Raw genomic sequence first — 21,040 nt, 5'->3', positions numbered from 1 at the left:
AAATCGCCAAATTTTGCCATTGTACCCAAGTGTTTGGTATGGAATTCACCACAGCTGTTCAGGTTGCAACTGGAATCCTCTTCCACTCCTTCATGAATCACCAAGGAGCTGGTGGATGTTAGACACCTTGTCCTCCTCCACCTTCCCCGTTGAGGATGCCCCACAGATGCTCAATTGTGTTTTTATCTGGAAACCTACTCGCCCAGTCCATCACCTGTTCCTTTAGTTTCCTCTGCAAGGCAGTTGTCATCTTGAAGTTGTGTTTTGGGTTCGTATTATGTTGGAAAAATATGTGGCTAAGTTCCTGGAGGTAGGGGATCATGCTATGCTTCAGAATGTCACAGTACATGTTGGAATACAGCTCCCCAATGTGAGAAACACTCATGCAGCCCCAAACCATGATGCTACCACCACCATGCTTGGCTGTAAGCAAGCGACAAATGTAAGGGGTGTATTTACATTTTTAAGATATAGTATCTATGAAATTCATAAGTTTTAACGCTATTTAGCCAATAAACTAGTACTTAATTAAACTTTTTTTATTACTGGAAAAAGTAAGAGACCAGTTTTTGCGATTTTACTAAATTGAAAATCTGGTTTATAATCAAGAGGAAGATGGATGATCACAAGCCATTTAACCAAGCTGAACTTTTTTTTTTAATTTTGCACCAGGTGTGGCATAAAGTTATCCCAAAAACAGTGTGTAAGACTGGTGAAGGAGAACATGCCAAGATACATGACAGCTGTGATTAAAAAACAGGGTTATTACACAAAATATTGATTTCTGAACTCTTAAAACTTTATGAATATGTGAATAAATTATTTTAATTTCTTTTTGTTATTTCAGACATTTCTCATTTTGTGCAAATAAATGCTCTGGATGAATTTGGGAGAAAAGTCCATAGTTTATAGAATATAACATTAATGTTCTATTTACTCAAACATATACCTTATAAATAGTAAAATCAGAGAAACTGATTCAGAAACTGAAGTGGTCTCTTAATTTTTTTCAGAGCTGTATTTTTGTTATAGAAGTAATTTGGTTGACAAAATAAAAAAAAAACATATAACAATATCATCAAATAATATAAACAAATACAAAAATGAACACAAAGCTTCTAAGTTTCCTTTCTTGAGATTTGCAACGAAATATATACTATATATTTAAATATATTTTTGTAGCATTTATTTGACCTAATTTAAAATGCAGGTAGCTGGCTATTTTCTTAAGATTCTTTGTGAATATTAAATTAACATTAAATAAAATATTTGATTTAAGGTGTTAAGTACAGTAAACATAAGTTAAGCAAGCGCAATGCTAAGCTAAGTAACTGTGTTAGCAACACCGGAGAAATTCAGTTATGAGCGGAGCCACTGTGTTTGTCACGCCCCCTGTCGTCACTTCGAAGCCCCTCCCCTATGATGCAGCTCCGAGGGAAGCCGCCGCGTGCAGCAGCAGCAGTTCAGACACTGAGGATAGACAGCGGGGTGAGTACTAGCTAAAAATACCGGTTATATGTTAAAGAGTCTGTGATTTAAATCGTTTACAGGCGTTTTTAATTATTTATGGATGCTGGAGATGCAGGGATGAAGGTTTGAGGCGTTTTAGGGCTGATAAATTCTTGAAATTATCTCTATTTCTGTGGCTTGGCTGTGGAATACCTAGCTTTACAAGTTAGGGTAACGAACATAGCTTGGGTTATTTGCTAACTATGTGTTTATGTCTGATTGTGTTTTAACCATATTATTATTATATATTATTATATATAGCAATGATTTGTCTGTTCTACATCTATCAATGTTATATGTTAAATATCTTCATGCTACCATATATATTGTTTTATTACTATGATGTGCACTAGTTTCTGGCATTCATCCGTTCCACCTTAAACAGTGCAGCGTCTCAGCCACTGTTTAAGGTGGAGCGGGAAAATGCCAGAAGCAAATCAGGATTTTTCTTAACATTATTCCACACAAGCTGGTTGGACTAATATATGATATTTTAAGTAAATATTAACACTTTTAAAGCTTTCAATAGTGGATAAATATGTTTAAAAATTAAACTCCCCAGGAGAAGCCGGTCTGGTCAGCCTCTGTTGAAATAGGCTAATTCAGCTGGCGTTGTCCCTGTATTGTAAACGCCATTGGTTCAAAAAACTTGGCTTTAATTTAAAACACACCCCGGTTTGGACAGCAGTGTTTGTAGCTTTAGGTCATGCAGTGACGGAAGAACATTGTGTTCTGTCGGTATTTTAATTATAGGCGTGAAAGAGAGTAAAACATGTTTCCAAGAAGACTGGAAAATCTTTTATTTACATAATATTTATATACGGTAAAACATGCCGTAACATTTACCTGCAGAAACTTTCATTCAAGATTCAGTCAGCTATTCTGAATTGTTTACTAGTAAAAACACGTATAACAAGTCTTCAGATTAATACCACTTCAAAATTATCAGTTTCTTTGATTTTACTATTTATAGGTATATGTTTGAGCAAAATGAACATTGTTGTTTTATTCTATAAACTATAGAAAACATTTTCTCCCAAATTACAAATGAAAATATTGTCATTCAGAGCATTTATTCGCAGAAAATGAAAAACAAAAATATTAAATAACAAAAAAAGATGCAGAGCTTTTAGACCCCAAATAATGCAAAGAAAACAAGTTCATATTCATAAAGTTTCAAGAGTTCAACTTTATGCCTTCACTCCTGGTGCAAAAAATGAAGCAGTTCAGCTTGGTTTTAAAGGTTGTGATCGTCCATCTTCCTCTCGATTATATTTCAGAGATTTTCAATTTGGTAAAGTCAGAGAAACTCGTCATTTTTAAGTGGTCTCTTAATTTTCCAGAGCTGTATATAATACAATATTCTATATCAAACCCAGCAGACATGTGCTATATATGTGTTGTACTCTTGCTGTTATCTATTCCTTTCACCATCGCTAAAAATTAATTTAGACCAAAACTTAACAGCTGTGCTGAACTTGTCAAGACTTAATTACTTAAATTTCTTTCCTCTTAATGTGTTTGAGAGCCTCAGTTATAAAGTTGTGAAGAGGTAGTTATTGGTAAACAGTGAATAGCCCTATTTGATTAATGTTCTAATCTATTTTATGGTAAAAATTACTCAACTAATTAAAGAAATATTGAATAAGAAGGTGTGTCCAGACATTTGACTGGTACTGCATATTAAAAGTAAGGTAAAATTGGGTGTCTCAGGCATATTATAATAACTTTTTTGTGTGGGAGTTTTTAAAGGCATAAAACCCATCCATTCACTTTTTCCATTCACCATCAATCTGAGCTATTCAGGCTTGGGAAGTTTCTCAAGTTAAAAGGGCGTCTCACACTCCACAGACTGACACTGTTTACATCGTAACCATGTAATTATGCAGGAATTTAAAAAAATTGGTGTTTTTCTTTTTTTAACACGTGACTGTGGCCCAATATCTCTCCTTATAGACTACAGTTGTCTTATAAGAGTGACCATAATATAAGTTCTTACTGTGGGTTTATGTAATGTTGTGCTTATTTAATAAATCTAGCATATTCATCAACCCCAAATTACTGTTTTTTCTGGGTTAAATCCACTATTTTAAATAGTTCTGCTGTTTTCATTGGGCTGGGACAGACTGGGGTTGTGTAACTGGCTGGCCTGCTGGAGCTGGGAGTGCTCGCTGGGTTTACTGGGCTGTAGAAGAGTGAGGAGTGATCCACATGCTGGCAATGATAAGGCACACTTTTGTGCAGTATTGAGTCATGAGGGTGGGGGTGTGTGGGGGGCGGAGGGGGTGGTATAGGGGGTGTTGCCCGGTTGTTGTTTTTTTTTTTTGGCTGTTTTTAAATAGTTGTCTTCAGGTTATAGAAATATCTGTATACTAAAGACTTAATTATAGAAAAATAAATGTAGTAAATGTAAAGCGAATTTATAATTGTATGTATATGTAAGTAATATATTGCAAGTAATTATGATTTTTAGGATATATATACTTGATTAAAACCCTCTACAGAGAACTTTTACGTATTACAGACCTAAGGTAACCTCTGGTCAAAGTCCATACATTGATGTAAGTGTAAATAGTATTCCATATATATATATTTGTAAAATGTATTGACTAAAATTGTGTATGTATTGACCAGAGGTTAACTTAGGTCTGTAATCTCTGTATGGTTTTTAAATAAGTATATATATGAAATCATAATTACTTTAATTATGAGGTAATATTGATGGAACTTATGTTCATATAGGACAAAGCTATTGAACCATATATATATAAATAATAAAGATAGGATCTATAACAACTGATAGACAAAGCAAAGCAAACAAACAATCCAACACAAAAACCCTCAATATATATATATATATATATATATATATTGAGGGTTTTTGTGTTGGATTGTTCGTTTGCTTTGTCTGTCAGTTGTTATAGATTCTATCTTTATTATTTTACTTTAATGTACTATACTTACGTATATTACATTTCAATATGTTACTAACTGACATCCATATTGGCAAGTATCATTCTGAGCAATGGCTGTATTGTCTGATGACTAGTCACTGTTTAATTGTAACCTGTTTTTGCAGATGAGCAGTGCAATGCAGCAGCTCCGGCACTGCCACGGACTTGCCCGGGTCCTGCTGCCTGGCGCTCACAGGTAGGTCACACAGTCATGTGCTGTACTGCTATACTGCTGTTAAGGTGTTTATGTATGTATGAAAGACTCTGGCACAGTTTTACAGAGAATCATGTGAAGGTCAATGAGTTGTTCTGTTACTCAGTTACTCAGATTCAAAACCATGAACAATCAGAACCTGCTTAAAGACTTTAATGAGCTTTTTATTGTTTTCTCTTTTTTTTTATTATTCTAACCAAAAATGCTGGTTGATTTCACACAAACACATTGTTATTGAATTTTTTCATGTATTTGTTAATAGATTTTTTTGGATGTCAGCAAATACATCAGCACATATCTGAATAGAAAGTGTAGTTCCTGCAGGAACTGGGAGTGTGATAACAGCTCGGCAGTGTTCATTGGTAACAGGTGTTCTGCAGTACGGTGTTGCTCTTAGGATGCTTGGGTTTTACTTGTGTATAGTTCTAAGTTTAGACATCATTTAAAACTGTTACATTTTAAAGAAACCACCACCAGATGAGCCAACTTGAAGTATTTAGTTCAGATAAATCATTTTTATATGTATTAAAATCTCACTAAGTTTAAAATTAACTTGTTTTATAGTTGGCCCAATTTAAGTTCTGTTACATGTGTATTGTAAGTACTGCTGAGCACAACACTATATAACCAATATATATCTAATGCTGTCTAATTTAAGTTAGTAACTGGGAATTTATGACTTATGTACCTGTCTTATTGTCAGTCATATAAGCTTGTGCTAAAGCAAATGTGACCAGCTGAAACCAGCCAGCATGTAGTCATACTCAGCAACACAAAACATAGCAACTTGCTCTTATAGCCTTCAACACTGAAGCCAGGCAGTCATATTATATAATACACATATTTAAATCCCAAGAGAATAACAATCAGACAAAGTAATGTGATTTGTACTCTACACTACCTCGTAAAGTGTCTAGTAAACATATATTTCAGGATAAGATGCACCGAAAATACAGAATAATTAAGTGTGGCTGTATTGTTGTATTATATTGTATTGTATTGTATTGTATTAAATTATTCTTTTCTGTTTACCTCTTCAAGTGCACAGCGGCTAAAGAGTAACATCCCTCTGGCGTCAGCATGTTCTGGACTACTGTCTCTTCGTTGGGGAAGCTACAGCAGCGATAACAGCCACAGAGGACACAACTACTTCAACACCAGGGTTCCAAAGTTCAGATATGTATTGACTGGGCTGGTGGCTGGAACTGGAGCTGTGCTGGCCTATGGATTTCATCACAGTAAGGTGAAGCAACTGTCCAAATAGAGTGTCTTAGAGTGTTTTAGAGTGTCCATTCATTGGTCATTTAATTGTGTTTAAAGTGTTTTCTCTATAGAGAAGTATTGACAATTAGAATGGATCGACCTAAATGTTTGCTGCTGCTCTAGAGAGAAGTTGACCATAGCCAATGCTGAAAGTCAAGCCTAGTGCCCAAATCAAAGGACCAAAATGTGGTTCAACCAAAAGAGGTGGTCCATGGTCTGGTTCATTTTCAATTTCTTTTGGACTTTTGAACCCAATACAGGAAGTTGAGGCAGGCTATCATCGCTCGTCAAACAATAGAAAAAGAAAATAGACAGTGTTGTGCTGAAATCCAATTCTCCTTTGCATGCAGGCACATCATGCAACTGTATGGGTACAGATTACGCTGGTGATTGCTGTATTTACTGTAACTGTAGATTAACTCATATTTACAAACAGAAATAAAAGGAATCAGGAGAAACTGAAAGGCTTATTATATGCTGCAGGACGCATCTGCGCTCAAAGGGATTTGGATTCTGGCAGGAGGTGAATTTAGTGCAACAAATAGAAAGGCAACTCACTGAAATGTGAACATGGCAACATCTGATGCACACCCTTCTACAAGTTAAGCAGAATGAAGTATAGGGAGACTCATAGGTGACGACCACAGGATATAGTACTTAGCCACTAAACTACAGAGTAATCTAACCAGACTATATGTACAGTATACAATGTAACAAACACATTATCCTTGGTTTGGACTCTTAAGCACCTTAAGGGTGCACGTGTTCAGATGTCAAGATAACTAGGAAGAATAAATCAGAACCGAGACGATTAGTGTCTCAGCACCTGTCACGCTAGTGGAAGTCAAGTCAGCGGCGTCTGCTGACCATGGCTCATTTTCTGTGCTGACAGACAAGGAAGTCTTTACTGCTTTATGTAACTCCTGACACTTGCTGACAACGTTACCTCTCTAAGTTTATGTCTTGAGGACATCAAGACATAAACTGCATCCAATTCAAATTCCAGGCAAATTGCTGACTGTGTGATTAATTTAGTTTCATGTTTTTGCCAGATATGGAATTGTTACCTGCCATAGGTACTGTTTATACACTGCACACTGTCCAAACATTTGTGCACTTCTTTCTTGTAACTAATTTTATCTGCTTTAAACTACACTCATAGAAAATGAGCACTGGTCTATAAAATGGGGTGCTTCAAGTGGCCACGCAGAAAAAGACACGGCTACTGTGGCATGAAGATCGTGAGATCAAATCATTCTTCTTTGCCATCAGAAACTGGGGTCAGAGAGAGCACAATTGGACAATTGTTTATTCTCTCGCTGGGTAAAGTAGGTGGTGCTTTCTCCCCTTTTCACTCCCAATTTAATGCTGGCCGGCACGGGTGTCTGTTAGCTGATGTATCAGCTAGGGCTCTGGCACTTCACAAATATCGGAGGAGGCGTACACTCGTGTCGTCAGAGCATTGCAAGCAATAGAGGTTATACTGGTGGGTGGGTGAGTTAATTGGCTCAGTTAAATTAGGAAGTCAAATTGGGGTACTCTGGTGCAGCTGCGGTGACTCCTAAGGATCCCATGCCCATTGCTGACCCTAGATTAGACTGTTTAAGTCTTTACAGCTCTCTGGATTGATGGAGCTGAATTTAAACTTGTGGTATGAGCTGTAGTGACAGAATTAATGATCTGACACAGGTTCATGTCCTTACTGACACTTTTGAATGGCTAAATGCAATCAAATTCTTTCTGATATAAATGGGGAGAAAGTCTCAAAAAGGTTGACTCTGAGCAAGTGCCTTATTCTTGGCAATAGCCACTAGCAGGAATGGAATTTCAGCCCACGCTTGAATTTGTCATTCCCATGCACGACAGTCCTGGCGCCACAGCTAACAGTACTGCAATAAATCCCAAACTAATGGGAGAGAAATGTGTACCTTCTGTCAGACGTGAACCAAATTAATTCTCATTTTGTCTTTTCATTTTGTTCTCTAGCCTGAGCGAGCGGCTGCCTCAGTGACTCAGACATCCTCCCTGCCTGTCTACACCCAGGACGAGGTTTCGAAACATTCTTCTTTGGATGAAGGCATATGGGTCACGTACAAGGGAAGCGTTTACGATATCACCAAGTTCGTATCCATGCACCCCGGAGGAGACAAAATCCTGCTTGCTGCTGGTCGAGCTCTGGAGCCATTCTGGGCACTATATGCCGTTCATGGACAAGAACATGTTCTGGAAATTCTGTCAGAGTACAAGGTTGGAGTTCTTAGACTGGAGGACTGCAAGAAGCAGGAACTTTCCAATCCTGCTGATCCCTATTCTACCGACCCGCCTCGGCATCCTGCTCTTGTCATCAACAGCTCAAAACCCTTTAACGGTGAACCTCCTCCTGCCCTCCTCACGGACAACTACATCACCCCCTCTGCTCTGTTCTTCAAACGCAACCATCTTCCCGTTCCCCAGATAGATCCTGACAAGTACAGGCTACAGATAGAAGGCCTCCCTGGAGGTGCAGTGTCTTTGTCCTTGGAAGATCTTAAGACTCGCTTCCCTAAGCACACCGTCACCGCAACTCTTCAGTGTGCCGGAAACCGGCGGTCTGACATGAACAAGGTCAAGCAGGTAAAAGGGTTGAACTGGGGAGTTGCAGCTATAAGCAACGCCACATGGTCAGGCGCAAGCCTACGAGACGTTCTTTGCCACTATGGCTTTGGACCAGAAGTGGCGGCTAAGGCTCAGCATGTGCAGTTTGAAGGTTTAGACAGGGATGTAACTGGTACATCCTATGGAGCGTCCATCCCTCTAAACAAGGCAGTGAGCGAAGAGGGAGATGTCCTTCTGGCGTATGAAATGAATGGGGAGGATCTCCCACAAGACCACGGGTACCCTGTTCGAGTGGTTGTCCCTGGAGTAGTTGGAGCTCGAAATGTCAAATGGCTTGGTAAGATAGTCGTCAGTGAGGAAGAGAGTCAGAGTCACTGGCAGCAGAATGACTACAAGGGTTTCTCTCCCAGCATTGATTGGGACACGGTGGACTATAAATCAGCACCGGCCATCCAGGAGCTTCCTGTGCAGTCTGCAATCACTCAGCCTGCAGAGGGAGCGGTGGTGGACAGAGACATGGAGGAGGTGACTGTGAAGGGTTATGCTTGGAGCGGTGGAGGACGGGAGGTGGTAAGAGTGGACGTTTCGCTGGATGGAGGTAAGACGTGGCATGTGGCTGAACTCCAGAGTGGCAAGAAAGGACAACAGCCTGCACCACCTCCTCCACCTGGGCGAGCATGGGCATGGAAACTCTGGGAGATAACAATCCCTCTGCCGGAAGGAGCTCAGGAGCTTGAACTTGTTTGCAAGGCAGTTGACAGTAGCTACAACAGTCAGCCAGACTCGATGGCGCCCATTTGGAACTTGAGGGGTGTGCTCAGCAATGCCTGGCATCGAGTGAAGGTGAATGTGAAGTGAACACAAGGTTCTAGAAGGAATGGAATGAATAAATACCCAAAGAGACATTTACTGGTTTTATGGTAACTCAGGAACGGAAGGATGATACATCTGTTGTATTTATTGTAGACTTGCCCGGCCAGTGTTTAGACATTCTACCCCGATCTTGGCCATGTATGCCAAACTTAGGTAAGCGCCAGTTGCATTATGAAATCGCGCACAAATTATCTATTTTTGACTGCTGAGTTTACACAGTGTTAAATGGCTTACCCAATCTACAATCCTACAATCATAGCTGGACATATTTTGCAAATACTGACCTTCCTAAACTGGATTAGTGGACGACTCAACCTGTGTTGACTGTAAACATGTGGGAATATTTTTTCTGTTTACCTGGAAGCTAGTCAGGTGGTCTTATGGTCTTAAGATTTTATATTTTAATGGAAATGCACTGACGTCATTTTGTGCTGTTATCTTTTTTTAATGTTCTTGAAAGTAAAGGGGCTTCAAATGTTTTTTTGAGCGATGTCAAAAAGAAGCACTTTTTTTTTTTTTTTTTAGATGTTTTTTAGAGATGAGTATAAAGAATCCTTTTAAGGTCTAAAGCAGTGGTTCTCAAACTGTGGTATATCACTGTGTGTTACTGTTTGTATGCGAAGCATCAAAATGTGGTACTCCCGATGATGTCAGAAAGTGGTATTACATTTTTATTTAACCCATTAGACCTACACTTCAGTTCTTTACAACATTAGTTTTATAGGTCCTGTGGGATCAAGGAATTCACACTCCTGTTGTTTTCCTTAAGCTTTCGGAGATGTCACAGTAGGCATGACTACATCCACCACTTACATCATCAAATATTCTACCATGTTAGCTTGCAGACTGCAAAAGCAAGCAAGTAAGCTAGAGAGATATATATTTTTCTCACAAATTAAATTGTCCCTGTCACTAATAATGTACGTCCTTTGAAATGATTTGTAGGCAACACTTGGAAGATTGAGTGTGATTATGCGTGGTACGTGGTTTGAAAACCACTAGAAAAAAAGAACCTTCATGTGATCAACAGGTGCTTCACACTTGCACATCTCTGTTACAACCATAATTAGTAGGATTCTCCAGGGAACCATTGGTTCCTATATTGCATTGCTCAAAAAACCATTTGAAGCACACTTAATATTTTAAGGGCTAAGTAAACTATTGGTATTTCAGAAATAAGATTTGAAGGAGTGTATAATGTAATCACTTGTATTTATCACTTCAGTGGTACCTGGACCTGAACCCAAGGTTCAGGATGTCGTTAAGCACAGAACGCTTACACATTTTTTTCTTTTCAGTGGTCCAGATATTACAGGTTCCATCTGTTTTTGCACAAAAGGTGTAAAACCAATACCACTATAGTGATTATGTATGTTGCTTAAACTGTAAAAGGACAGCATTTATGAGCTCTCATAAATTAAACATAAGTGCTTCATTTACCTTACTTTCATCATGTTTCAATGATCTGGAATGTTTTTTTTTTATCATAGGACTGTTTTGATTGACATGCTCTATTTTATTTTGGTTTCATTTGCTGAAATATTTATAATAAAATATTTAACATAAGATAAATGCATCTTTTTGTATTTTTTTCCAGACAGGTACACAGTCAAATCAGTTGCATTATAGATCTTAATTTGCTTTGCTGGAACTTTTCATATTATTTATCATGTTTAATGTATTGCATAACGCACAAGTATTTTGCTGCCCCAATGTAAGCTTTTAGTTTTTCACAAATAAAATGAAATGATTCATTTTAAGTTGTGTTTTTTGCTTAATTTTATACTCAATGTATCAATGTATATAATGAAAATAATGTTTATATTTTTCTTTATTTGTCTCTAAAAAATAATCTCTGTCATGAGTGTGTAGGCTGAACTATTCCCAGCCCTTTGCTGGCAAAAAAGGCCAGTATTTCCATCCAACAGTACGTATATATTAAAAACTATATATAATTCATAAATTTATATTAGTGGTTGACTGATTTTACTGATTGAAAAATTAAATTACAACAATATTCTGTAATTAACGGCTACTTAACGATTAATCGCACTCTTTCTTCTTAAAACGCAAGTTTTTACAGTGGATATTTAAAAGGTTCATGCTATAACATGTGATGTTGGCACTGCTGTGCTGATCTACGGCACTACATTTCTTACATTTATACCACATTTCTTAGGATTATACCACAGTCCCGTTATCACTTAATTGACAGATTTTGGGTCTGTCCCAAAACCTAGGGAGCTCTCTAAATAGGCACTGACTACGTAGACAGCTGTTTAACTAGACAGCGTTCTAACCGCCATCCAGCCTTATAAGACACATTATTGGGACTCTCTAGTTAGGCAGCGACAGAGACGTGAGAGTCGACATGCTGCAGCCAGATGCCGAAATTTAAGAAGAAGAGCGCTTATTTCTGCCCTTGAACAGGTAAGATCGTCTCAGAAAAAAAAATTCCTCTTATACTCTGAGGTAAAAATTCCACTATTAATACCCCCCCCCCCCCCATTAGTTCATTGTAAAAACTATGGTATTTTAACAACAATTAATTAAGTTTTATTATTATTATTATTATTATTAATAATAATAATGTACAGAACACCTACATAGTTTATTTAATACATTAATATTGATTAAATAATAATCAAGCTGATACAATTAATTGAAAATTGTGGGGGGGAAAAGTTTATATGCAGACAGACAAATGCTGTCTTTTAAGCATAAAAGGTTTGTTTAAAGAATAGCACTCATCTGTTTTTGCAAATATGCATTTTATTTTATGCTAACTTCAAAGTGATACAACTATACACATGCAGACAATTCATTTATTAACAAATAATCAATCAATAAATAAATAAATAAATACATAAATAAATAGAACCTGTGTGAACAGTTAATTTTCAAAACAGATAAGTGATATTCTTTAAACACAAAGGAGCAAATCACTTTTCTGTTTTGCAAAAGAACTGTTCACACACACTAAATAAATAAATAAATAAATAAATAGCATATATAAAAGTAATTTTTCATTTCTTGCAGGGAGAAAGACCTACAAGATACTGTGCTCTGAAAAGTTATCCGGCACCCAAAACCTGGAGAACTGCAGAGCATCTCTGATGACTTTGTGAGGCTGGCAATCCATGCAGCTTTCCACTCTGTAGTGGGTGCCATGTGCGAATCAAAGCCCCTGGAGAACCTGATGCACAGTGCTACAGAAACTGGAAGCTCTACCCCTGCAATTTCAGGCTGTCTGTGACCACCAGGCAAAGTTTCTTGATGTTTTTTATTTGCTTTCCTGGCTCAGTACATGATGCAAGGGTGCTCTGTTACAGCACTCTGTATCGGCAGGCCACTTTCCCACCCAGAGGCTACATGATCCTTGGTGATGGTGGGTCCCCATGCATCTCTCAGCCCATAGCCCTCATCACTCCATTCAAGAAGCCTGTCAGAGGAGAAGAGAGGGTGGCCTTCAATAGGCATCATGCAAGGGCACGTTCTACAATTGAACGTGGTTTTGGGATGCTGAAGACCAGATGGAGGTCAATTTTCCTGCATGCTCAAGAAGTGAACCCAAGGTTTGTGCCAGAGGTGATTGCTGCCTGTGTCACTCTGCACAACATCTGCATGGGAGCGGGAGATGTTCAGCCTGAGGAGGAAGCAGATGAAGATGAGGAAGCTGATGTGCAGGAAGAAGACATCACAGCTGTCAGTGGCCACCAATTACGGGAGCAACTTTGTGCCAACATTGCTGGTGTCCAGTGATTTTATCAAACTGGAAACAAATAGTTTTTCATTAAATGTTAAATTTGCACTGCCAATATTGTGTAAATATTGTACATGCATCATTCATGTTTGTTTAATGCTCTAGTTTAAAATGTCTTATTTTGTGCTACTTTAAACCAGTTCACTTGTTCTACTCACTGTTAATATTAGTCTTGTTCTGTAAGTGTGGTTAGAATAAACAATACAAACAATATAACTGAAGTATGAATTTCAGTGTTATTATGAACAACCTATTAAGTAAGTTTATATCAGTATAGAATACCTACAAGGCATGCATCAGTTTTCCATGACTGCTTTAAAAACACACAAATGCCAGTTCTCAACTTAAAAAAAAAACGACAACTTTATTGTAAAACATGCATAAATTAATCTCAGTTAATTTTGTTAACTAGATTTTCTAGTTGGTTATACAAGCAGTCTGACCGCTCCTGCTCTGCTCTCTTCTCTCTCCCCCTCAATTATACTTTAACAATAATTTACATATCTATACTACACTCAAATCAATACATAAAAATCAATAAAATACATAAATTATTCTACACAATTTCAGGTTCATCTTTGAACTTACATTGTATTTATTTTTTAAGTTGTCCCATTTCTTTTACTTTGTCCGCAAGCCCCAATTCCAGAAGAACAGTCCTGTCAAAGAACAAACAAAAACAAATTATGGCATTAAGATGCTTTATAGTTGAGGAAAATAACACCATTTTAACTTCAGTGATCTACACAAAGGCTTCGATTTAAGTGTAATCAAACATTTTGCAAAATCTACCTACATTTTTTAATTAGTTTAGAAAGATCCATAAATGCATGAATGTATAACTTAAGCAATTATTAGCTTAATATTATCTTAGATATGCTGTAACTGACAATGCATTAGTTACGTATTAACTAGTTTTCTAGAGCGGGTTTTCTATCAACTAATTTGCCACAAACCTATTGTTTTATTATTGTAATCATTAGCCATTAGCTAGCTGGTTGGATTAATGTATTTAAGTGTAAAAGCTGCATCAGTTAAGATGGAATAGAATAAGAATATATTATCGTTAAATAACTAACTAGTTTAGCTTAAATAAGCTCTTAATTCCATGCTGAGAGAGCGGAGTTTTTCTCCCCAGTGAAGAGACTCTCTTTCTATATGCGAGCCTTTATAAAGGCTTCTATTGCTGATCTGCTCTCTAAAAGAGTGGAAGTAATTTGTATATCTGAACACTGGCTATCACGTTAAACAGCCCACATACAGATCGTATAAACCCGACAGGTCTAACTAACTATACAGAAAGGGTTAACTGAGTTAACTAATAAAATATTACGGCGACTGATAAAAAAAAGCGCTGAATATCGCCAGTCAGGCTACTTAGCTATTGAGCTAACAGGCTAGTTAGCATCAGCCCATCTAAAACAATGCACTGGCGCTTCAAAACCCGCTAGCATAAATGCTAACACCTCGATATATAAAAAACTGGGAAACGGCCAGCAACTAACCAAAACTACAAATAAAACGCTAATTTATGTTATTTTATGCCAAGAAAACTCATGAAACACCACACTTTCGCTATATAAACTTAAATAACTTACATTTAAAAATGACTTCGGCGCTGGCCGATCCACTTCCGTCCGCCATGATGGATGGAAGACGTTGAGCTACGCTGTGCTGCCCCGCGCTGCATCATGGGATTGCCTTACCGGCTGAGGAAGGGTCTAATGCTCTCTTATTACAGGGTCAGAATAAGGTATCTTAGTAGACAGCATTTTAAGGTATCTAAGAATTGGGACAGCCTACTTCTCGGGAATGCGCATCCAATGACGTAAGATGCTGTCTATGTAGAGAGCTCCCTAGGTTTTGGGACAGACCCATGAGAAAATATGATCTGTTTGGTTATACAAACTCTGCAAGTTAAAATAGTTATATTGTTGTTTGTAGCTGCGCTGTTTGGTTTGTAAAAGCTGCATCGTTGCTAGGTTACCTGTAAGTGGTGGAGTAATTTATGGAGAGCTTCAGTTGCAGTGCATTACCGGTTGATAATGGTACTCATAGAATGCCTCTCAGGCAATCACATTGCAGGGTCCGTTCTTACTGTGGTATAATATTTATATAAGTGGTGTAAATTAAAATGCTATATTTGTATATACTTGTATGTTTAAGGGGATATAAAACAAACTTGGGGCACTGTTATAAAGAATGCATGACAAATTGGACAGAGGAAATTTTTTACTTTCTTGTGAACAACTCAGCTTGGTTGTAAGGATTTTTGAATTAGAACTTAATTTGCTGAGTATAAAAGGGGTGTTTTCACACCTGTAGTTTGTTTCTACAGTCCGGATCAGTTGATGAGTCCTCATGTTTGGTTTCACACAGGCACCAACCTAAACGCACCAAAATGCGCACCAACGCATGCACACCAATGCAAGCACATTGTCTTCTCTGATTGGTCAGAGCTGTCTGGCGCAGTAGCAAGAAAGTAAATATAGTGAAAAGATTCTGTTTCAGTGTGTATATCTGTGCAGTGTGAAGCTGCTTTAACACTGAACGCTGAAAATGTGTGGCTGCTTTTTAAGCAAGGTTTTGGACATGCAGAGCAGATATAGTAAACAGAGTTACTGGGCTGCAAGGAGTGAGCGCTGCACACACTGTGCATGTAAACAGCATGAAGCAGCAGAGTCACCGTTTGTTTATGGCAGAATATTATCTGGCTTATATATAAGAATGCATTGCACCTAATCAGCAGTGTAGCTCAATTTAAAAAAGTATATTTGATAGCTGGGTCGGATCAAGACCAGATCTCGTGTATACCACAAACTGCTCCAGAAAAAAATCTGCTTATTCGGCAGGGAAATTTAAATAAGTAATTAAAGTAAAAAAAAATATTGTATGGGTATGGGATTTGTGTGCAATATCTTTATATATTTAAAAAAAAAAACAGACAAAATACATTATTTTCCCTCAATAATTTATTGTGCATCACAGTCAGAAGATGACAGACAAGTGTGTTTATCTTTCTCAGGAGAGCAAGAGTATAACAGCAAGTTGAAAACCATTTCTATCAACATGACATCCCATCATCAACACATCATAGCATCAGTGAACAGACTTCAGATAAACTGAACATTTATAAGAGAAAGCAGGACTGTGTGAGAATGCTCTCATACTACTGGATCAGTGCTGAAAATCTCCTGATGTGTGATAGCATACTAGTGACTGGGTTGGGAGAACATCTTGTTTAATACTCCTCTCCCTCCTCCTCTCCCTCACCCTCAATGGAATCAACACCCACCTCCTCATAATCCTTCTCCAGAGCCGCCATATCCTCTCTGGCCTCAGAGAACTCTCCCTCCTCCATACCCTCTCCTACGTACCAGTGCACGAAGGCACGCTTGGCGTACATCAGGTCGAACTTGTGGTCGAGCCTGGCCCAGGCCTCTGCGATAGCTGTGGTGTTGCTAAGCATGCACACGGCTCTCTGGACTTTGGCCAGGTCACCGCCGGGCACCACAGTGGGGGGCTGGTAGTTGATACCGACCTTGAAACCAGTTGGGCACCAGTCCACGAACTGGATGGTACGCTTGGTCTTGATGGTGGCGATGGCGGCGTTGACGTCTTTGGGTACGACGTCACCACGGTACAGCAGGCAGCAGGCCATGTACTTGCCGTGACGTGGGTCACATTTCACCATCTGATTTGCAGGCTCAAAGCAAGCATTGGTGATCTCTGCCACTGAGAGCTGCTCGTGGTAAGCTTTCTCAGCGGAGATGACTGGGGCGTAGGTGGCCAGAGGGAAGTGGATACGAGGGTAGGGCACCAAGTTGGTCTGGAACTCGGTCAGATCAACATTGAGGGCACCATCGAATCGGAGGGAGGCGGTGATGGAGGACACAATCTGGCTGATCAGCCTGTTGAGGTTGGTGTAGGTAGGACGCTCGATATCGAGGTTCCTACGACAGATGTCGTAGATGGCCTCATTGTCCACCATGAAAGCACAGTCGGAGTGCTCGAGGGTGGTGTGGGTGGTCAGGATGGAGTTGTAGGGCTCCACCACAGCGGTGGACACCTGTGGAGCTGGGTAGATGGAGAACTCCAGCTTGGACTTCTTGCCGTAGTCGACAGAAAGGCGCTCCATCAGCAAGGAGGTGAAACCAGAACCGGTACCACCTCCAAAGCTGTGGAACACCAGGAAGCCCTGGAGACCAGTGCACTGGTCAGCCTAGAAAAGATACAGAATAGATTTGTTAATCTAAGTAATCAGATCATAAACCTTATCAAACATAAAGTCCTCACCAGTTTGCGGATCCTGTCGAGAACCAGGTCGATGATTTCCTTGCCGATGGTGTAATGCCCACGAGCGTAGTTGTTGGCAGCATCTTCCTTTCCAGTGATGAGCTGCTCAGGGTGGAACAGCTGGCGGTAAGTGCCGGTACGAACCTCGTCTGAAGGACAATAGAAACAAGTTAATGATGATAAAACATCAGATCTGATCTAACAGCACTAAACAGACAGGTGATTTAATACAGTCATCATAAATGGAGAATTGCTTACCAATCACAGTGGGCTCCAGATCCACGAACACTGCTCTGGGGACGTGCTTGCCAGCTCCTGTTTCGCTGAAAAAGGTGTTGAAGGAGTCGTCCCCTCCGCCGATGGTCTTGTCACTGGGCATCTGACCGTCCGGCTGAATGCCATGCTCAAGGCAGTACAGCTCCCAGCAGGCATTGCCAATCTGGACGCCAGCCTGGCCAACGTGGATGGAGATACACTCACGCTGTTGGAAGAAAAAGAACCAGTTATTCAAGTCATACATAAAGACAAACATCAATCTTAACTGTCCTAACAGATCATGCAAATAAAGACCATGATGTGCTTAAGATTACAGATAAAGCCCTAGTCAGACCTGCAAATCTACATTAAATTATGTTTTTAATGCAAAGTAATACAGCCACTCCAGTAGTACAGACTACAGAACTTTTACATTAATCATATATAAAGGCGCAAGGCTGTAGCAGCATCCAGTTCAGAACAGTTTAAGATGGCATTAGCAAAAACTCAAGCTATGGCCAGACAGGCCAATGCCCAGGGGCTCTGTCCACAACTGTAATCATACACAAATCTATCTATATTTGGCTACTTATATTTCTAGTGCTTCACTACTTAGATTAATGAGGCTTTTAAAGTCACTTGTGCCCACAGGCTTGGCAAGACCTCGATCCGTCCCTGGCTTGGCGTAAATGTTGGCACAGCAAGTGAACTAGCAGCGAGGATCACAGTGTGTGCCGCAGAAGGGCGGGGGTAGTGCAAATCACGCCATGTCCCGTCACTCACCCTTGCTTTCTTCCATTCGACTACGCCCTCATTTCCATTTTCCAGCCTAGTCTGTCTGAAAAAATCCCATCCCAAAATCTTTTTACATAGTAGCTTTGAAATTGCTTTTTCTTTGAATAATTATTTGATAAATGTATTTATTCATTTAGATTTATGCATTATGCATTCTATCTATGCTTAGAACACACCAAATACACTACAGAGCAGTACACTATTTGTGTAAAAATTAATATAAAGTATTTTATCTAGGTGAAAAATAAATATTTATAGATATATAATGGGCTACATAGCAAAACATGTATGTGACAAAACATGTATAGGAGGATTCTTTTTGCCTGGAGACCACTTACAGCTCTGAAAAAAAAAACAAGAGACCACTTCAGTTTCTGAATACGTTTCTCTGATTTTGTTATTTATAGGTATATGTTTGAGTAAAATGAACATTGTTGTTTTATTCTATAAAATGCGGACAGCATTTCTCCCAAATTCCAAATAAAACTAATGTCATTTAGAGCCTTTATTTGCAGAAAATTAGAAATGGCTGAAATAACCAAAAAAAAAATTCAGACCTCAATGCAAAAATAACCCGGGTTTTTAATCACAGTTTTCAAGCATCTTGGCATGCTCTCCCCCACCAGTCTTACACACTGCTTTTGGATAAATTCAAGCAGTTAAGCTTGGTTTGACGGCTGTGATCATCCATCTTCCTCTTGATTATATTCCAAAGGCTTTTAATTTGGTAAAATCAAAGAAACTCGTCATTTTTAAGTGGTCTCTTATTTTTTTCCATATATATGGTATATATGGTGCACTATGTAGGGATCCTTCCTCGGTCTCAGACTCCATCCAGCTGCTGCCAAGGGATTTGCACAGTATGCCCGTTGCCTAGCAACAGGGTTTCTCTTTCAGATTCATTCATTCATTCGTTTCGGACTAAAATACTGAAAGTAGCAACTAATAAACCCTGCAGTTGCTATATAAACACGAATATTCGACGATAATTGGAGGTATGTGGAGGTTTTGACTAAGTTTGATTGTGGTTAAAGCTGTGAGGCTATAAGCCAGTAATTGTCTTTGAGGGGCGGGTGTCCCCATCCCCCCGCACTGGTCTCGGCGGGGAGCCTGTGACATTCCCTCTCCTCACTGTTCTGAACAGACACTGAGAGAGAACCACAAATGCTAATCGGCTTTTCTGACTAACCTTCTGTCTTACAGGCTCTAGGGAAGCCACTGCTCCGAGAAATGCATTTACATTTCAAAAGAATTGAGTTCTGACCCCGATAAACTCTTTCACGATTCAAATAAAGGAGGTTTGATAGTGTTCCACCTTAAATAGTGGTACAGCAATGGCATTTTGGTGCCAGCCTGCATGTTAGATACATGTAGGAATTAAGGTGGAACGGGCAATTCGTCGCATCCGAGAATCTATTTAGCTAGATTAGCTATGTAATTAGCGCTGTATAGAAATGCGGTTGCTAGATCATATTTAACATATGTGAGAGCTAATATTTCTAACTAGTTAGCTTTTATCCATTAACCACTCTAAAAAGATCATGTAATAATTCCATCAAAAACAACGTTTATTCGATGTTCTTTGCTATCAGGGCTGATATAGCTATACACCTATAACTATAACGTAATGTACAGGTCAAATTACACTACTGAAAATATATAAATGTTATTTCATAGCTTTAGCCACATAAAACTTACGACATTCAAATATATATATATATATTTTAAAAACGAAGAGGAAAAAGCACGGACGCGCTCCGCCCACGTCTTACAGACGTCTAAATTGACCCTATTCAAAACTAGCGCGATAAAATGAGCGAATACAATATAGAACATTTTGACTTATTTGTCTTTTCAAACCAGTAACAGCTCGTGTAATAAAGTTACACTGAGTAAATCGCCCAGAGAAGACAGGGAACATCATATGCCTAACGTTAACCTAACCTAACTAGATAATATAAGAATAAGCAGCTTATATAAATAATAATCCATTAAAACAAACCGATTAATAAAAACATATAGCTCACTAGGTGCGTGTAAAAATAGGATTTAATAAATTCAGATTATATTATGTCATTTCAGACATGTCTGTCTCTACATCATACAAACACTTTTATATATATATACAATTAATATCATATAAAATATATATATATATGTGTACTTACCATTTTGAGATGTTTAGATGGTCAGCTCACACAAAGGGAAATTGGGTTTCTTGATGCGGTTTGGTTACCTTCGTCGACGGCTAAGAGTCGATGCAGTAACTGCTTGCTGTCGGTGTGGCGCACCACTTTATAAAGGCACGGGCCCGAGGGGGGCTGGGCTCGTGCACACGAGGCATTGAGATGGCAGACAGTGGAATTTCATTGTAGTTCTGCACAATGCATGCTGAAGGAATGCACTAATTTGCACAGATTTGAACATTTACATTTGTGCATGCTTAATATTGGTCCCTAACTGCATTTAATATGAAGACTGGTATATGCCCCTAGTTTTCTACACAGTGCATGTAGCAAGAAT

The 21,040-nt window shown here is 38.9% G+C and overlaps 2 protein-coding genes across 2 annotated transcripts; one reads left to right on the top strand and one right to left on the bottom strand.

Annotated features, from left to right (window-relative positions):
* Positions 1-1,388: 1,388 nt before the first annotated feature.
* Positions 1,389-10,974, top strand: suox (sulfite oxidase). Its single transcript, XM_022682427.2, has 4 exons — positions 1,389-1,488; positions 4,589-4,659; positions 5,719-5,920; positions 7,927-10,974. The coding sequence occupies exons 1-4, from the start codon at positions 1,420-1,422 to the stop codon at positions 9,391-9,393; spliced, it is 1,809 nt and encodes a 602-aa protein (XP_022538148.2). The 5' UTR covers positions 1,389-1,419; the 3' UTR covers positions 9,394-10,974.
* A 5,151-nt stretch (positions 10,975-16,125) lies between these two features.
* Positions 16,126-20,823, bottom strand: LOC111195381 (tubulin alpha-1B chain). Its single transcript, XM_022682434.2, has 4 exons — positions 20,686-20,823; positions 17,726-17,948; positions 17,468-17,616; positions 16,126-17,393 (listed from the first exon to the last, which is right to left on the bottom strand). Exons 1-4 carry the CDS (start codon positions 20,686-20,688, stop codon positions 16,413-16,415), a joined length of 1,356 nt encoding a protein of 451 aa, XP_022538155.1. The 5' UTR covers positions 20,689-20,823; the 3' UTR covers positions 16,126-16,412.
* Between the last annotated feature and the right edge of the window lie 217 nt (positions 20,824-21,040).

This window comes from Astyanax mexicanus, chromosome 24, assembly GCF_023375975.1.
Source record: "Astyanax mexicanus isolate ESR-SI-001 chromosome 24, AstMex3_surface, whole genome shotgun sequence".
NCBI classification, from domain to species: domain Eukaryota; kingdom Metazoa; phylum Chordata; class Actinopteri; order Characiformes; family Acestrorhamphidae; genus Astyanax; species Astyanax mexicanus.
Note: the sequence above shows the minus strand (reverse complement) of the source record. Positions and strands in the feature narration are given on the sequence as shown.

Bases quoted from the DNA above. Each gene is read 5' to 3' on its own strand.
- LOC111195381 (XM_022682434.2), bottom strand. The intron at 17,617-17,725 runs GTAAGCAATTCT...ATTGTCCTTCAG, and splicing joins TCTGGAGCCCACTGTGATTG to ACGAGGTTCGTACCGGCACT. The intron at 17,394-17,467 runs GTGAGGACTTTA...TATCTTTTCTAG, and splicing joins TCGACAGGATCCGCAAACTG to GCTGACCAGTGCACTGGTCT.
- suox (XM_022682427.2), top strand. From the start codon at position 1,420: ATGATGCAGCTCCGAGGGAAGCCGCCGCGTGCAGCAGCAGCAGTTCAG. The intron at 1,489-4,588 runs GTGAGTACTAGC...CTGTTTTTGCAG, and splicing joins CACTGAGGATAGACAGCGGG to ATGAGCAGTGCAATGCAGCA. The intron at 4,660-5,718 runs GTAGGTCACACA...TACCTCTTCAAG, and splicing joins CTGCTGCCTGGCGCTCACAG to TGCACAGCGGCTAAAGAGTA.